This window comes from Tetrao urogallus, assembly GCF_951394365.1.
Source record: "Tetrao urogallus genome assembly, chromosome: 2".
NCBI classification, from domain to species: Eukaryota; Metazoa; Chordata; class Aves; order Galliformes; family Phasianidae; genus Tetrao; species Tetrao urogallus.
Window position 1 is genome coordinate 33,197,795 of NC_136814.1, and position 18,010 is coordinate 33,215,804.

At 36.5% G+C, this 18,010-nt stretch overlaps 1 protein-coding gene across 1 annotated transcript in view; it reads left to right on the forward strand.

Annotated features, from left to right (window-relative positions):
• Positions 1 to 17,741, forward strand: part of AHCTF1 (AT-hook containing transcription factor 1) — a gene marked incomplete at both ends in the record, with an annotated part of 44,995 nt that extends 27,254 nt beyond the window's left edge. Inside the window, 16 exons of the mRNA XM_079550786.1 lie at positions 78 to 265; positions 424 to 568; positions 658 to 789; positions 2,324 to 2,471; positions 2,557 to 2,707; positions 3,225 to 3,332; positions 3,865 to 4,060; positions 4,806 to 5,009; positions 6,270 to 6,700; positions 7,906 to 8,009; positions 8,955 to 9,053; positions 9,676 to 9,857; positions 12,658 to 14,503; positions 15,703 to 15,834; positions 16,836 to 16,923; positions 17,549 to 17,741. Of these exons, the coding sequence (XP_079406912.1) occupies positions 78 to 265; positions 424 to 568; positions 658 to 789; positions 2,324 to 2,471; positions 2,557 to 2,707; positions 3,225 to 3,332; positions 3,865 to 4,060; positions 4,806 to 5,009; positions 6,270 to 6,700; positions 7,906 to 8,009; positions 8,955 to 9,053; positions 9,676 to 9,857; positions 12,658 to 14,503; positions 15,703 to 15,834; positions 16,836 to 16,923; positions 17,549 to 17,741 (4,347 nt within the window). The remainder of the gene's footprint in view (positions 1 to 77; positions 266 to 423; positions 569 to 657; positions 790 to 2,323; positions 2,472 to 2,556; positions 2,708 to 3,224; positions 3,333 to 3,864; positions 4,061 to 4,805; positions 5,010 to 6,269; positions 6,701 to 7,905; positions 8,010 to 8,954; positions 9,054 to 9,675; positions 9,858 to 12,657; positions 14,504 to 15,702; positions 15,835 to 16,835; positions 16,924 to 17,548) is intronic.
• Between the last annotated feature and the right edge of the window lie 269 nt (positions 17,742 to 18,010).

The window sequence follows — 18,010 nt, forward strand, 5'->3', positions numbered from 1 at the left end:
ACTTAGGAAGCTTTTGAGTACTTTTATTATGAGTGAATATTATATATCTTAACAAACCTAATTTCTGACTTCTGCAGAATTCATTGGCCCTTCTCTTTCATCCAGCTACAATCAAAACTGTGCCATGGCAACATATGAGAATTATTCAATCCCTGATGTGCCAAGGAGAGCATAGGCGAGCCCTCAGATACATGCAGATGATGAACCCATCAATGTCAAGCAGTAGTGAAGTGCAGCTTTTCCTCACTGTGTTACTGTCCAATAGGTAAAGAACTATATCCCACCATGCTAGTATTCAGTTATGATGGGAAGGTGGAGAAAAAGTAATATAAATCACTGTCACTTTTAAATTTTGAATATACAGCAATTTTGGGGCATCTTTTTAATTATTATTGTTGTTTATATCTCAAAAATTAATTCCAGGTGCATGGTGGAGGCTTGGAGCCTATTACAGAAACATTCCACTAAGTTAAATGTAGAAGAACTGTTAAAACAAGTGTATGAAATCTGCCAGGAGATGGGACTAATGGAAGACTTATTGAAGCTACCTTTCACAGACACCGAACAAGTAAGTGTGGACAAGAAAAATACCTTAATCTCTGTTCAAAAGGAGAAGAGATGGAATCATAATAGTTTTTTGAAATGTGTTTCTCATAGGAGTGTTTGGAGAAATTCTTACAGACCAACGGTGGTACTCAGAATCGTGAATTTCTTTTAGTCCACCATCTGCAGCGTGCCAACTATATTCCAGCACTGCAGTTGAATCATTCAATGAAGGTCAATCTTACGGTAAGCATAAAAGTTCCTTCCAGGGGCGCAAATTTATTTTACACGTTGCTGGTTTTGATATTACTCCATAAAAATCCTGCTTTGTTGGGTTTTTTTGTTGTTGTTGTTCAGTGTTTATTAGAACATGATTTGAAATACTAGGAATAAGTTTCTGAACCTCCAGTAAAAACTGAACTTAGAAGTTGAACAAAATATTTCACTTATCAAAAGCTACTTGGTGAGCTTACAAGTTGTTACAGACCAATTGACTCTATTTAAATAAAGTAATTCAAATCTGATTAATATAGGAAGGTTGCTCTGAAAATAATGCCTATTTTATCATGTTGGTCCTCAATGTCAGAGGCATGTGTTGGTGGCATGGCAGTAGAGGTAGACCCTTCCCACTAATATTCCTCTACATTTTGTTGCCATGTGACAAATGACAGCAGAGAGACAATGTGACATAGTGGCATCTAACATGGGAGTGTGTATGAAGCAAAAGCATGTCATCAGATTCTTCTCTGCATAAAAAACATTTATTGACATTCATCAGTGCTTGCTGCACATTTCTGGAGACCAACCAGGAGGTGAACTGAGCAGTGAAAACTAAACTGTATGGGCAATGTTTTTCTAGCAATGGCAACGTCATAGCAGATGTGAAACAGTAGGTCACCTCTGCAGATGCAGATTTCTGCAGTTGTGGTATGTGGGCTCTACTTCATTGCTGGTGAAAAATGCATAGTTACTGGTGGTGACAGTTGAAAAACAATGTTCTGTAGCTGAGAATTTGATCTATCAAATGGTATTATAGAGCTCTTTATATCTGTTGATGTTTCCATGGGGCAAAAAAAAAAGTAGGAGGTGTTATTTTCGGAGCAACCTACATCTATCTATCCATATAGTTATATGCTATATATATTTACTTTTTTCTAATATGTAACTAAGTTCAATTTCACTAGAGTCGTGCATTACAAAAATCAACTTTTACTAACAGTATAGAGCAGAATAATTTTTTTGCTTAAACATTCATTGAGAAGGGATTTTAACTCCATGAAGAACTCCAGATTTCCAGAACCATAGTTCTCCAATGAATCAAGCTTATAAGGTGATCTTAGAATTTTTAGGTCCTGCATTTGAACACATCCATCTTTTTGGAAGGTGTGTTTAGATAGTTTTTTCTTGCTTGTTTTAATACTGAAAACATTTTGTCCAACATAATTTATATTTGTTTTGTGTATTCAGTTATTTTTGGCCTTGACTTTTCTATTGTTGTTGTGCTGTTTTGTAAGCTGTTTGAGAATGGGAATTGCAGGTGACAGAGCTGCAATGAGGAGAAGGTTTGGTGGGGTACAAACATTGTTTTAATTTAAAGATGTAGACTCTGTTGTTAGCTAGTCTGCCATCCACTTTCCTAAAAATAGGCAGAATTGGTGTTTGCTGATGGATATATTTTAATATCTCTGTGGATGAAGTGTACCCACTAATTGGAGCAGCGTAGATTCTCTGCAGTGAACTTCTTGTAATTAGTTAACTTTTTCCTTTGTTCTTTTATCAGAATGATCGTGATCCTCGTTTGAGAGAGAGAGCAGTTGCCAGAAATTCTATATTAGACCAATATGGCAAGATCCTTCCTAGAGTTCAAAGGAAGCTGGCTTTAGAGAGAGCCAAACCTTACCGTTTGCCTTCATCTGTCTTCAGAGAAGGTAACTTAGTGGGAAAAGTGTAATGAGCAACTGGCCACCACTCTGATTACACAAAGATAATATTTTTTTCCCTTTTCCTTTCCAGTCTCAAGACCAAAGCCCTTATCAACAGTAGCAAAACAAGTTAATGCTGGAAATGTGCATACAAGAGCAACTTTCATCAGTAATGTATTATCCAAAATTGGGGAAGTATGGGTAGGAAATGAGCAGAAAAACAGTTTCTCACAATGTGATAGGTAAGAATCTTTCTAACAAAGTAGTCTTTAGCTACACGTTAGGGGCTGAGAGACAGAAATCTATTTGAATTTTTTAGTATTTGGGTGGAAAGGTGGACCTAAGTGAAGCTTGTTATGGCTGCTTTGGATATGCAAAGTACAACATTCAAGATTCAATACATAATAAGTAATATTTGCCAAGAAGTTCTTTACTTAAGATAGTCTTAATTAGTATTTTTGCATTATGGTTAAATGTGTTCACAGAATTTGAGATAGATGGAATGAAAACTGCCATCAATCTGTTGGTGTACAGATTTTGATAGATGTGATTGTGTGAACAAATAGTGATCTTTGACCATTTTGTGTCTGTTTTTTTGCATTGTATTAGCCTTTTTACTTTAAAAATAGCATTGTAAACAACTTAAAGCAGACTAATAGTTGTCAGATGATTTACTTTAGGTGGCATAGTCAATTCAAGTAAACTTGAATTCAGATATATTTGGACTGTAAGTAAATTACATTTTCCTTTTAATCCTAGTCCCAGAGTTGCAGAACCACCAGTCATAACACATCCTCTCCCTGATGCAGAGTTGCCTGATGCATTTGTTGGGACACCAATTACAAAATTTTCACAAAAATGTTCCAGGTATAGCGGATCCACAGAGTGAAGATTTGAAAGATGTGGGGGTGGGAACAAGTATTATGTAGTCTATGTTCTAAATATCAAAAGTAATTTCTGCTTTAGGTGCATTTTGTCTTAAGTCGCAAGTTAATAATTTTAGTATTACTGAATTAATATTCACCGGTAAATTCAGTTAGTAATACTACATTTAAAATATCTTCAGAATATGATTGTCGTGTAATTCTTGTGTTTTCAGATTTCTTCATCTCCATATAGTTCTGTGTCTGCTAAAAAATGAATGTAGGGGCACAACTAAGTAGGGAATTTGAAGTGAGATTAATTCTCTTTTGTCATGAGCATTGTAAGTGTAAAATTGGATTTCTCTTGCCTCAGAGGCAATGAGTTAGGGAAATCATGCCAATTATTTGGACCGGGGCTTGATACACTGTCCCAACAGTGAGGATTCACTCTTATATCTTGTCCAATCTGTATTCTGGTTATTTATTGTCTCAAATTTATTTTTATATTTATGGTTTAAAATGGCATATCTCAACAGGTTGCTGGATTTGGTGGTTCGTCCTGTTCCTTCGTGTTCTCCAGCACAGAATGAAAGCTGGCAGTCACCGTGCCTGCCTTCTACTTCATACATGGAATCCAGCTCATTGAAATCAAACATACATGGGTCCAGCTCACAAAAAAAAATTTCAAGAGCTTCAGAGCTGAATTTACTGGAGACTCCTCTTGTGGTTAAGGTTGGTATTTAAAAAAATAAACAGTAACAAACCAAAACAAAAACCTGTGAAATTTAAAATTTAACCACAGTATTTAACATAAACAGCATTGAATGCAAATTTTGAATTTGCACACGGTTATTCTTTATGGAGGGCTTTTGGAAAAAGTACATCAGTAGGTCCTGAGAAGGAAATTTAAAACTGGAAGTTTAGTTCTAATTTAATTGCAATATGCATCTTGTCCAATAACTTATGAAATAGTTATTTTTATTGCAGTGGAAAAAAGTAAGTAAGTTGAAGTTGGACTTTTCAATGTACATAATTACACGCGTGCTTTGTAGCATAACCATCATATTAAGTGCTTCATAGTTTGACTTGCCTGCTTGGAAGCCGGAGTGTGTATGCTTCAGTTCTTAATCCAGCTAAGTGAGTGGCAGCAGCTGTGGTTATCTGCAGTTTTTTCTGTGATTTTAGAAGAACATTGCAGAAGCTGTAGAACTGGCATTGGGATGACATCACAGACAAGAAGACACTGAATTGTTGTTTCTTCAGGAAATCAGTGTGAAAGATAACATTCTTTGTCTACATTAAAAATGAAGGAAAGAAAGCAGCCTTTACCTTTAGAAAAAAAGAGAATATAGAGATTATATTTTGTCCTCTCTGCTTTTACATATTGAGTTTTAGTTGAAATTAATGCTTTTGGCATGTGAAGTCTTCCCTTTTAAAAGATACATTTGATTTTACAATAACTTACTTCTTTTCATAGAGAGCTAAAGTTTTGGTGACGTCATCTTCTGCTTCTGGTTTTGCTGGCTTCACTCCTCAGTCTATTCTCAGATCCAGCCTTCGCACCACACCCTTAGCAACTCCCTCAGCATCACCAGGACGATCTGTTACTCCTCCCCTACGAGCGAAGGAACCTAGAATATCTTTCAGGGATGTGAACTCTAACGCAAAATGGACTGTTGGAGTAAGCTGATATAAAACTTTTTTTTACTGTTAAAAGTTTTAGACTTTATATAAAGAATTTTATATAGATAGTTTGCCGAAACTTATTATAATGAGCATTTGAATTGCAAATCACATTGCCAGATTTGTATTTGGTCAAAAAAAAGATTATGCTAGACCTTCAAGTATGTGACATTTTGGGAGCATACTCGTAATAAATACTAGTGGGCTTCACCGTTTTTACTTCTGTTGATAGGAGCTGTGGCTGTTCCAAATTGCTTGTTAGCCTTCCTGTCATACCTCATCATGTATTGATTTGTGAAGAAAGTAAGAAAAACTGTTTGAGCCAGTCATTCTTAACTGACAAATGGTTTTTTAAGCTTTGCAAATAATGCACCTCTAAAAGCATGAGAAGACATGAGCTGCATTTATTTTGTCTGCTTTTTTTGAGAGACTGTGTTTACTTAAATTATGGTAATTTCCTGATGAACAGAGCTTTACTGTTGTGTATTCTTCAGCCCCAGTGTGTTCTTCAGCCCTCAAGTTCTCTTGGTTTGCACCAGGATCAGTGTTCTTGTAGCTGTTGAGAGTTCATCTGCCTAAAAGCTGCCCCATTCTACTCTTCCCACAATTTTATTCTGTTGTCTTGATTCCCCGATCTAGCTTATCAGGCTGTTTCAGAAGTAGTACCAAAATGAGGGACGTGCTAGTATAGATGAGCTTTCCATACATACATTATCAAATTGTCACTGTAGTCTGTATTTTATTATCTTCAGTTATACATTTTGTTGCCTGTTGTAAATAGCTACTCAGTTATAACAAGAAGTTTGTCCTCCTTTATAGTGTTTCATTAATAACAGCCAGATTAATTGGCTTGTTTCATGCTACAGGCATACTACACTCTAAAATATACTAGCAACACGTATGGGTTGAAAACACAAGCATTAAAAAAGAAATGTAATGATGCAATTTCTGGGTAGTTCCCTCTTCTTGAAAACAAAGTAGTGAGGCAGTGAACAGGGTTGAGATAACATTAGAAGCAATCACTTACAAGACTAGTTTGTTTCAGTTCTCCAGAGTTGTGAAAACTCAATAAGCAGTCAAAGGAACGGTCAGTTTTTACTCTTAGCTTTGAAAGCTAAGATAGTGCTAGAGAATGGGAAGTAATTTTGCTTAAGGTGACAGTTTTAAAACTTTTGTTCCTCTTTTCTTGTTTTTGCATAAAGCATATATGTATTACTGACTTAACTTTTTGGGGGTTTTTTGTTTGTTTTTAAAAAAGGTAACAGAAAGTGAAAAAGCACAGTCTGGAGCTTCATCTGAGCATTGTCGTGGATTAGTGGAGGACAATTGGTCTGGAAGTAGAGATAAAGCATCCCTCTTTACTCTGAGCAATACTGAGGATGATCCTGCTGAAATGGAAGAATCTTTAGAAAGCGTTCCAGGAGATGGTCTGGAGAAAATGGATGTCAGTAAAGAAAATAGTAATGTCTCTGTGAAGTCAGACCAGACTACTTTGGAGTATCATGATGCAAAATCACCTAGTGACTTTGAAGATGATGTCATTTTTATAGCTGCTAAACCAGCTAGTTCTTTCACAGAAGAACCTGCAGATTTTCAAGAACCAGCAAAAGAGAACAATGAAATAATTGAAGATGAACTTTTCCAGGTGGAACATACACATTCATCAGAAGTAGGAAAAGAAGCTGGTGTGTTTCATCATATAACTTGAAGTTTCTTTATTAATTTTTCAAATGCCTTCAAAATGTTAAATTACTGATGAGTGTAAGACTTGGTTCTGATGAGTGTTGAGAATGTATGTTGCTTGTGGCTGGCATTTCTTGTGTGTGCTTGCTGCTAAGATGCAGTAGTGATTTATGGGTGCTAAAGGGACAGAATTTGCAAACTTGATCTTCACGCTCTACTGTAAGGGTACAGAGGTATTTTTATATATATAGCTTTTATGTATATATGTCTTTCATATATTTATCTTTATAGATAAGAGATATATCTTTTTAATGGGACGTTTAGAATATAACTAGACTAGATAACTATGACTAGATTAATTTTTACCTCCTTGTTATTGTTCATTTAAATAGTTCCCTTCTGAAAACAAGTCTGCAAGTGTGTCTGCTTTAATTACAGCTGTGTGCATTCAGTTGGCTGGCAAACTGCTTTTATAACCTTTTCCAAGAGTATTTCAGTTGGCCTTTTAACATCTGTCCAGGCTGCTTAGGATGTGTTCATGCAAGCAGATCTGCTGGCAGATTAAAAGGGGTGTAACTCACCAGCTGGTGAGTAGTGACGAATAACTGTGTATGATCGCATTGAAGAATAACCTTGTAAAGAAACCATGACTGCTGGACTGCAGTAGAAATATTCTTGTACAGTTTCAGTACTGTGGAAGCCTTGGAGGGCAGTCTGCATAGCTCTTGTTTGCCCTGAGCTAGCAGATTATTCCAGCTGCGCATACTATCTGCTGATGTAATTGCTGGATCTTGAGGAAGCATGCAATAGAAATGAGGGGGGGGGGAAAAAAAAAAGAAAAATTCTGGAATGGAACCTGTAAGGTAAAAACAGTTGAGTAAGCATTTGAAATGACTTATTTCAACATTGCTGAAAGTATCCAAGGAGAAATAACAGAACATAACCATTTAAGTCTAAAAAGAAAAGATGTTTTCTGAAGTGATTACTTATTAGGTTAGTAATATATCAAGTTTAGTTCATGATCAAAATACCAATGATCTTGTTGTTTTCTTGACATAAAATACGCAGCAGACTGTTCTTGTTTTACTGGGAAGAATTTAGATTTGTGCATTTGACCACTTGCTTGCAGTGTCCACTATTGTGGATGAAATACGTAAAAGGCTCTCTTAAAATCACAGCAGCATTTTAGAAGTAATTGCTAAGTGAAACAGTGAAGTCATTCAACTGCCTGTTTTTCCAGGATTTTTGGAAGAAGCGACTCCTGAATGTCCTACCCTTCCCAAGGATGGTAAATTGGTGTTTAAAGCTGCTGAGGGTGTTACTTCTTGGACTTCGAGAGAAGAGTAAGTTTATAAAATTCATCCTTGGTGTTGTACAGCATAACTGCTGACCTTCCTGTTAAAAATTCTGATGTTTGTATTGGCTCTTCCCTCTGTTATTGCATATGACAGTTTCTTATTCCTTCCTATCTCTGAATATATATAATTTGGCCTGACTGTAGCTCAAACTGACTAGTTGTCAACTGTCGTGCTTCTCAAATAGTTGCAGACCACAAAGTATTGTGGAAAATACTTCATTCAGCAGGCCATGTAAACTTTTTCACACTCTGAAGATTACGGAGTAGATACTGTGAACGTATTGCATGAAAACTGAGTAGCTGATAAATAACACCTGAGATTCCTGTAACTTTTGCAGGTTTATTTTGGCCTTTGAATTCTTTCTGGCACTATTTTGTACACTTGAGCATTCAAAAAAAAAAAAAACAAAAAAAAACAGAGAGACTTTAATTAGCATCTGCTTGTTTATGGAAAGGGAAACAGTTTTTTCACTTGGAATTGTTTATGAAGAGATGAAGAAGGAATGTTAATAATAAAAAAGAACCCTTAATTTCATGCGGTAATTTGAACTGGTAAAACTTTTGTTCAGTTCTAAACATTTGATACAGTAGTTGTTCTTTCTTCAGAAGACAATTATGTAGTTAAATTACATTACATTATTAAATTAAATTACATTGTTTAATACAGCTCTATTATTATGGAAGCAGTGTTAGATGGAAAGACTGTTCAGTCCTCATTCACTAAATAAAATGCATCATAAATTGGATGTAGGTATGTTGGACAAGGAATTTCGAGTTTTTCTTTACTCTGTTTTGAAACACTGAGAGAATATCCTGTTAAACCTTTTACATACCTGTCTTGAAGCTTTATAATGAATTTATCTTCTTTCTTATGTTTTTTCTCCTGTTTATAAAGTGAAACAGTCCATGAGGAGCCTAAAATAACCACTGCATCAGAAGAGAAAGACACAGTGACTGTAAAAAATCCTCAACTTTCTGAATTCCCGGAGGCAGACAATGAATGTACGTATGGTGTGTTGGAGGTGTTACGTGAGCTAAGGTAGCTAAACTGAAACCAAACGTGCAGTTTGTTCTAACACTGTGTGTCTGAGACTGAAATATCATTAAGATTGTTAGTGCTAATTTTTGTTAACCTGTGTAGACAGCACACTCCTCAAGGAAGGTTCTTGTTAAAAAAAAAAAAAAAAAAAAAAAAAGCGTGGTCAGTTTTACTGATCTTGGGAAAACTGGTAAAAACATAAAATACTAGATGGAGACCTCAGAATTTCTTTTAGTGTTATACACCACTTGTAATTTGTGTGCTATGGGACCTGCTTCTTGGGTTACTATATCAAAATGATAATGCATTTGCAGTATTAAGGCTGTCAGTGACTAGCTGTCAGTGTGCCTTTTGGCCACCCTTTCTTTTTTTCTTTTTCTCTACAGATTTGGCAGCTCTTTCCCCTTCTCAATTTTATTTTTATTGTGGGACTGCTTTGTAGCTTTTGGAGAAAAACATGTTTTGGATATGCTTAGCACAATGGAGAAATCTACTGATTGTTCACGCTCCCTCTGTTGCTTCCTGTTGCTTAAACTCGTATGATTTATTTAATGGTTAAGTTAAAAAGACATCAATCTCTTTCAGCTGTGATAAGTGTCCTTGACAGTGAAGATGTGATCAGAACCCGTTCAGAAAATCGTCCTGAAGAAAGGCTTGTTGATGTACCTGAAGAGTTTAACCTAGAAAATGAAGCTGAAGTAAATGCTTCTTTTCCTCAAGAGGAAATGCATAATTCTAACAATCTTCCTAAAACTGAAGAAATGAATGTAAGTCAATTATTTTCCCATTTTCTACAAAGCAGAAAACAGTTAGTAATTTTTAGGACTTTTTTTTTTTTTTTAACAGTTGGGGGACACGCACGTGTGAACATCTTGTCTACTTTAGGTGGTTAAGTTAACCTCAATGTGTAAGGGCAGAGATCATGTTTCCCATTCGTGTTTACTGGGTATGTAACACAGAAGTGAACCTGTCAGAATTTGAGCTTTGAGAGCTGTAGTAATTAAAACAAAAAACTTACTCCATTTTTCTTTTTTTTTTTTTAAATAAGCACACGTTCATTTGACTTACTGTAACTTAAATCAGGTATGTCCAGCCTAAACCTGCAGGCTTACATGTGGCCCTGAACAGCTAGTAATGCGACCCCACATCATACATTTCTAACATTACTGTGTGATTTGTAGTGGTACTTTTCATGAGTTGACTGTGCCCAGCTCAAGCATGGACGATGGAATGCTGTGGAAAGGAGGGCACAGTGCAGTGCTGACTCTGCCTCTCGCACCCATGACACAACCAGTAGAATCAAAACCCACATGTTACACATTACCACACTTGTGCTGCTTGGCGCATAGAATGCAGTGACTGCCAGTCATAATATTTCAGCCTACCTTGGAATGTGTGTGCCTGTATAGAAATGTGTGTTTTGTTGTTAAGCAGACGTGCTTTATTGTTGAAATTGGGTTTGTGTTATTTCATAAAGTAGTTTAAGAAGTTCACTGTGGAAAACATAGTAAGAGTAGTCAGGTGGTGCTGAAAAAACTTGTAATTTAAATGAGTCATAATATTTCAGCCTACCTTGGAATGTGTGTGCCTGTATAGAAATGTGTGTTTTGTTGTTAAGCAGACGTGCTTTATTGTTGAAATTGGGTTTGTGTTATTTCATAAAGTAGTTTAAGAAGTTCACTGTGGAAAACATAGTAAGAGTAGTCAGGTGGTGCTGAAAAAACTTGTAATTTAAATGAGTTAAATATTCTTCAGGGTGAGAAGTTGTCTGTGCTATGTTGCAAACCATAACAGCATTTGAAATGAAACTTATGTCAAGCTCAAGTTATGGCAAATAATTTTAAGCATTTCGATACGTTGGCTGAACAGTCCCGTGAACAGGGATAATATGCAATCTTACTTTCTGTTTTGATGAAGGAATTTGAGAATAGGTTTCAGGTTTTCAAAAAATTATAATCAGATTTTTTTCCTGTATGTTCATGACTCCATTTTCAGTCAACATAGAGACATTACTTGTGAATTTTCAAATGGAACTTACAGGGTTGCATTCAGACATTCAACTCAAAGAAAAATGTGATCATGTCTCTAGTACTAGACTATTGTAAGAGATATCAGAGAAAAAATGTCCCTCACTTCACAGTTCTGCCTTACTCATTTCACTGCCAAAAAGCAGTGTGTGAATTTGTGAACAATTTTTTTCAAGGATGAAGTACAGGAAGAGTAAAATTAGATCAAAAATCTCATGAGCACCTTGAGAACTCACTAAGAATTGCACTTCCATCGAACTAGACTGACGCATTAGTTTCACAAAAATAAGGTCGAAGATCCAACTAGGTTTATGATTTGGTTGCCCTCTTTTATGTTTTAATACAAAATATAAAAAATATAAATATATTTTTTAAAAAGCTTTGCTACTTACACACATTAACTATATTATATATTCTATATGCTGCCCAAAACAATTCCTCTTCACTCAGTATAGCCAAGGCAAGCCAAAAGATTGGACCCACATGACTTAAATGTTTCTTAGTTGATTTTAACATTATATTTCATTTCTCTCTTTTGTTTTATGGTAGCAGGAAATGTTGGGAAGGTCAATTTTTCAATCCAGGTACCATTTGCAAATGATCCAGGGTATCGTTTACCAAAATGATGTGGGAACCTAAATTATTTTCAGAATGATTTAGGTGCTTGTCTTTTACAATTATTTTTTTTATTAGCATAAAATTCACAGTAATGAGTTAATTTCTTTGTCACTATAGTTCTAGCTACTTCAAAAAATTATTTTAAAAATACATGTTTTAAATATCTAAACTTTGGTTAAATATGAATTTTAAAAGGTCACTCATGGATTGAAAATTGAGACAACTGCCAGCTCTAGTCTAGATTTTTCCTGCTGTCCTTAGTTCAACTGGGGCTTGAGTTATTTGGATTTGTAGGATGTGTTCTATGTACCATCCTGAATCCAGTGATAATTTCCTTTAGGATTATTCTCAGTATTCTCTTACATTTACTCTCAACGTAAAAGTTTGAGTATTTCACGTGGACCTAGAAGAAAAGAATTTTACAGAACAGGGAACTACAGTAAGTGGGATGGAGTTATTTAGAATATGCATTTTTTTTTTACAAATCCCGTGATTCCTTGAAATGCAGGATCAAGTTTGCTGTGATATTTGGCCAGTTTCACTGAGGGATGATTTGTTATGAGCATAAGTGTTATGATCTCTGTTTAACCTTTGGGGGCATAATTGTATTTTACAGTTAGATGCAGGGTGTGATGATTACTGCCAGCTGAATATACAACTGCTCCATTTGCTTGTGAAGGGTAGCAAATTGGTAGTCATAAACCAAAATATCAGAAATGAAGCATGTGATGGCCTACACTGAATGTTGTGTGCTCTGTTCCTCAAATGTGTGAACTTCCGTGAAGAATACATTGTGTTTCTAATTTTCAGTGGTTGATTTAAAAGGAAAACACAGCATTTTACTTCTCTTAGTTTCATCTAGCTCAGTTTGAAGTTAGTCTGGTAATTAATAATGCACTAACAAACTTTCCTTTAACTTTAGGTTCTTGATGAAGACATTGCAGTCAAGGCACAAACCTCAGAAGAATCACCCGAAACATCTCCATGTAGTGAACTACATCCAACAGGCAATCTTCAATACAACTATGATACTATAGAGCAACAGTTTGCATATGATTTGCCTGATAATAAAGATGGTGAATGCTATGCAGTTGAAGGAGATGGAGAACTTTTTATATCTCAGAGTAATTTTACTTTAGTGTTGGAGGGAGAAGAAGGTGAAGGAGAGATGGGAGACCTTGCATTAGCAGATGCTTCTAAAGCAGCTGTTACAACAACATATGAAAGACCTGTGAACAGTTTAGGAAGTACTGAAAATGAAGAACATGTTACGAATTCAGTGTCTACTGTAACTAGTGACCAGGAGTCTCAAAATATTGCAGAGTCACTCCCATATGTGCCTGAACCCATTAAGGTAGCTATTGCTGAGAACTTACTGGATGTAATCAAGGACACAAGAAGTAAAGAATTTACATCTGAAGTTGTGGAACAGTCTATTCATGAAAGCATAGGCAAAAAGGTAACTAGATTTCGGAAGTCGAAAACTCCCTTAACACCTGTGCCAGAAGCAGCAGATGATGAAAGCAGCATACATCAAGTAGAGTATGTTGTTACTCCTAGAACACGTGCAAGGAGACAGCTGAGTAGAACTCTTATTATTCCATCAGCAGATGATGAGCAAGTATTGAAGACAGACAAACCAGTTCTTTTTGGACTGTCACCTCGAAGAAGTACCAGGCAAACAAAAGCATATGAGACTTCTAGTCTTGTGACAGTAGAAAATACTCAAGATGAGCAAATATCTGTGATCCCTGCTACCCCTAAGAGAAGAGGTAGAAAGCCCAAACAGACTAATCTAGAAAAAGTAGAAAGCAGCCAATCTGATGGGCAGGTATTGTCCAGCAGTACACAGTCCATAGCTGTTACTCCAAGACGATTAAGGAGAGCAAAGGAAGCTGCATCTGAACTCTTGGAAGATGCTAATGAGGAAACGTCTCTTGCTGAAGGTACTGTTATTGCTTCTACTACTTCTAGAAGGACTAGAGGAGGAAAAACCTCAGCAGGAGATCAAGAAACTGGACAGAGTGGCACTGACCATAGGATAAAAATGGCAGTCAGTCCCAGTAGGGGTGCAAGAAAATTAAAAAGCAGTAGTTCACCACTTGTTGAAAATACTATTATGGATCAAGAGCTACAGCCTGGTGACCAACTTCTTTTACCTGGGCCAGCTAAAAGAGGCAGAAGAATTAAAATGAGTTCTTCAGATGTTTCTGAAAATTCTGACCTTGACCTGTCAAAATCATCACTTCCTCAAACAGAGTTGAAACTTCCTATCACTCCCAGAAGAAGTGCTAGAAAGGCAGCACAGAATCTCTCTGCAGACGTGGAATCTGTCTCTGTTCGGGAAGACCTGCCTTCAGGTGGGGAAGTGGAAATCCTTGATACTCCTAGGAGAAGAACAAGGAAAGTTGCACAAGCTAAACCAGAAAAAACAGATACTATTGAAAAAACGCCTGAGCAGCCAAATGAGCAGTCGACCACACCCAGGACTACAATAAGGTCAGGGTTTCGGGGCAGAAAGAGACAATTACCATCAATATTGGAGGAGAACACGAGGGAAGAAGTCTTCCCTGAAGGAACTGATGGCAGTCCTTTGCTGCTTACAGACATAAACACATCAGGATATGATGAGACGTCAAGAACTGTAACAGATCGTGTTAGAAGAAACAGATCTCGTAAAACTAGCATGCATCAGGATCTGCCTGTTGAGGAAAATGAATCCTTTTTTTTCTCTCCTCCTCTCACAAAACTGACAAAGAAATTCAAAGGTAGGTGTAACATGTTCATGTGTAAAATATAGTGTATTGTTCAGTTGTAAACAACATACATCATAATTACAAGTGCAGCTTTTAGTTGTACGACTTGTAACTGTACAAAAGTAAAAATTTGGAAAGAGGAAAATAATCTTCCTACCTGAATCTGTACTCTGTGAACTAGTCTGGCTAGCTAGTTGTGGTGGAAAGAAGTGAGTTGAGGTTGAGTTTTGAGCGGCGTGAAGTCTAATTTGAATTTCTTATCATTAGCTTAATTTCTATCAAATAAGTACAGTGGAGGATGTCAGTTAATGTTATTTCCATCCCTTTCCCCCATGGTGGAGAAATAGAGAAGACACACTTCTAAATTATATTCAATTTATAAGTTAGAATGAGTGCATCTTGTTACAGGCTAGACAACTTTCTGAAATTGTTGAAATATACTTTGCTAGTGAGTTCTTTATCGTAGAATCCTTGGAGTAGGGAGGGACCTCTAAAGGCCAACTAGTCCTGTGATAAACAGGCACACGTACAGCTACATCATGTTGCTAAGAGCCTGGTCTAGCCTGGTCTTAAGTGTCTGCTGGAACAAGGCATCCACCACGTCTCTGGGCAGACTGTTCCAGTGCCTCACCACCTTCACTGTAGAAGACTTTTTCCTTATATCCAACATAAATCTACTCTCTAAGTTCAAAACCATTTCCTCTTGTCTTATCACCACAGACTCTGTTAAAGAGACTGTCCCCTTCCTTCTTGTAGCTTCCCTTTAAATACCAAAGGGCCACTATCAGGTCACCTCTGAGCCTTCTCCTCTTCTTTTATATTAGACTGCATGAATAATTTTGTTTTGAAATGTTAGAATCATAAATTCATGGAATGGTTTGCATTGGAAGGGACCTTTAAGGTCATCTAGTTCCAACTCCCCTGCTGTATGCAGGGGCACCCCTTTCCAGACCAGGTTGCTCAAAGCCCCATCCAGCCTGGACCAGAATACCTTCTGGATGATGACTCATTTATTCTTGTTCCGCCATTCACTATAAAATAACAGATTCAAAGAGGCAGTTAAAATGGAATAGTACATTGACAGTGTATGTTTGTAAACTTGATTGGGCCCTTTATTTTAGGAAGCTATTGTACTGTTGATTTTCAGGTGTAATTTAACATCTCTTTCCTTTATAGTGTACATGCATGTTAACAATTCATTGTTGTTTTAGCTGGAAAAGCAGACCAACATGTGCAGGATTTAGACCCAGACTTGTCTTCTCAATTTGTCTTTTCACCTCCTCTTTTGAGGTCAAGGAGGAAAAATGTGTCTAGTACTCCCCACACTGTGGAAGAACCGGTGAGTAAAAACTGTAGTTGTGTCACATCTTTTACTTTGCTCTGTGTCTCTTTCAAATTTTATTCTCAACGCTTTGCCTTTTTCCTTGGAAACAAGTAGGATGCTCTGAAAGTAATGCCTCCTACTTATTGCCATGGAAACTACAACAGATTCAAATAGTGTTATTGTTCCATTTCTTAGAGCAAATTCACAGCTCCAGAATATTGTTTGTCATCACAGTCACCACTGTTAGCTATGCATTACTGCCAGCAATGTGTAAGAGCCTGCGTGCCATGCTTGCGAAAATTTGCACCAGCAGAGGTGACCTGCTGTTGTCACTGTTGAAATGTGCCACCCACTGTTTTACTGTGCTTCTATCCACCGTTAGATTTCTGGAAACATTCAGCAAGCTTTGATGAATGTCAGTGGGTGCCATTTTTTTCCACATGGAGGAATTTGGTGACACGCTTTCACTTCATACACGCTGTCATGTCAGATGTCATTGTGTCAGACTGTCCCTTTGCTGCCATCTGTCACATGGCAACAAAATGGAATGGAATATTGGTGGGAAGGTTCACCCTCTACTGACATGCCATCAACAGCTGTCTCTGATGTTGTGGGCCAGCATAATAAAACTGGAAACATTACTTTAGCAGCAGCCCTTATGTACCTAAAAAGAGAACTTTAATAAGCTAAACAAGTTTGTTGTTATGTGAAAACTAGCTACAAAAATTGATTTTGTATCTATGTAGGTTAAGAACTAATAAATGTTGCCTTAGCTTTAAAAGAGGGCACAGTGACTTTAGGTCACTGTGGTGTGTTACTTGTTTATTTCTGAATTTTAGGATGATTTCATAATTTGATATGGGAAGTTTATTTTTTCAGAGAAAAACTGTAATGCCTTTATAAATTGTAACTTTATAATAACTTCAGTAAACCTTCATTTGTATTCTTTATGAGTATAAGAATGCGTTCATGTTAAGAACATTCTTGTTGCTTTAATGCAGGAGCTTCCAACTAAAGAAGAGGAGGAAATCAAATCCGTAGAATCTCTGGGAAAACAAAAATTGAAGAGAGGTAGACCTGCAAGATCAAAAGTGAAGAAAGCAAGCAAGTACATAATTTTTTTTTGAACACTTTTATTATGGTAGTGATTCAGCTGTTAGCCCCCTAGTTTCATCTGCCCCATTTGGCTGTGTAGCTCTGCCCTCACTTTAAGAGCCAGTCCAGCTTGCTGGTCTGATAAGCACATTTTTCCCCACTTAATGATTTTGTGTTCCAATGGTAATAGAAAAAGGGGATGGACAGTGGTAAAAAGTTACTCCCTGTGGTTACTCGGTGTCCTCTTATGTCATCTGGTTCCATCTTGAAAACCATATACCCGTAAGGTCTTTAGTTCCTCATGTAAAGCAGGAAGGGGCCAGACAGTGAGTAAAGAGAATGTCTTGGTTCTGGACCTGCTTTTTTTGCTTTCTTTTGGAAACAATTTATTTGAAGACACTTAACCTTTTAAAAGTCTGCAAAGTCACTAAAATCTCTCTCTTAAGAGTAGTGACTGAGATTACATGAAGCAATGTGGGAAGGATTGGAAGCGAGAGTAAGCTTTTTAATGTACTACTTCTGCTTTAATCCAATCTACAAGGTAGATATTAATTTGTTGGTATTTATTTTGTAATTCCACTTTTCTCTACTTAATATTGTTGGTTATAAAGTCAATTTGATTCTTTTTGTGTTCGCAGAACCACGAGAAAAGAAGTTTCTTGGTCACCTCCACCAGTGGAAATAAATTTCATTTCTCCTTTTGGAACTCCAGTGGATGAAATGAGAAGCAAACAGAAAGAAACCACAGATGCGACAGAGAAGACTGTACGAAAGAACAAAAAAAGACTGTCTAATTTTCCAAAGCCAGTTGTGCGCCGGAAGATGCTGTAACTGTTTTTTAAGTTTGTAATGTACACCACTGTTTATAAAGTCATCAAAATTGTGTGGACTAGTAAAAAGGAAAAATAATCATCTAATTTGGAAGAGATAATTTATATAAATTATTGTAAAATTTCATAAACAAATGGTCTTCAATAAGTAACTCCATATGGAGTATGATTTCCTCAGTCAATGCAGTTTTCTATTTTATATTAAGACTTCATACATTTATATAATATGTAAATACAACCTATTTTAGGAATGTTAAATAAAAATGTATA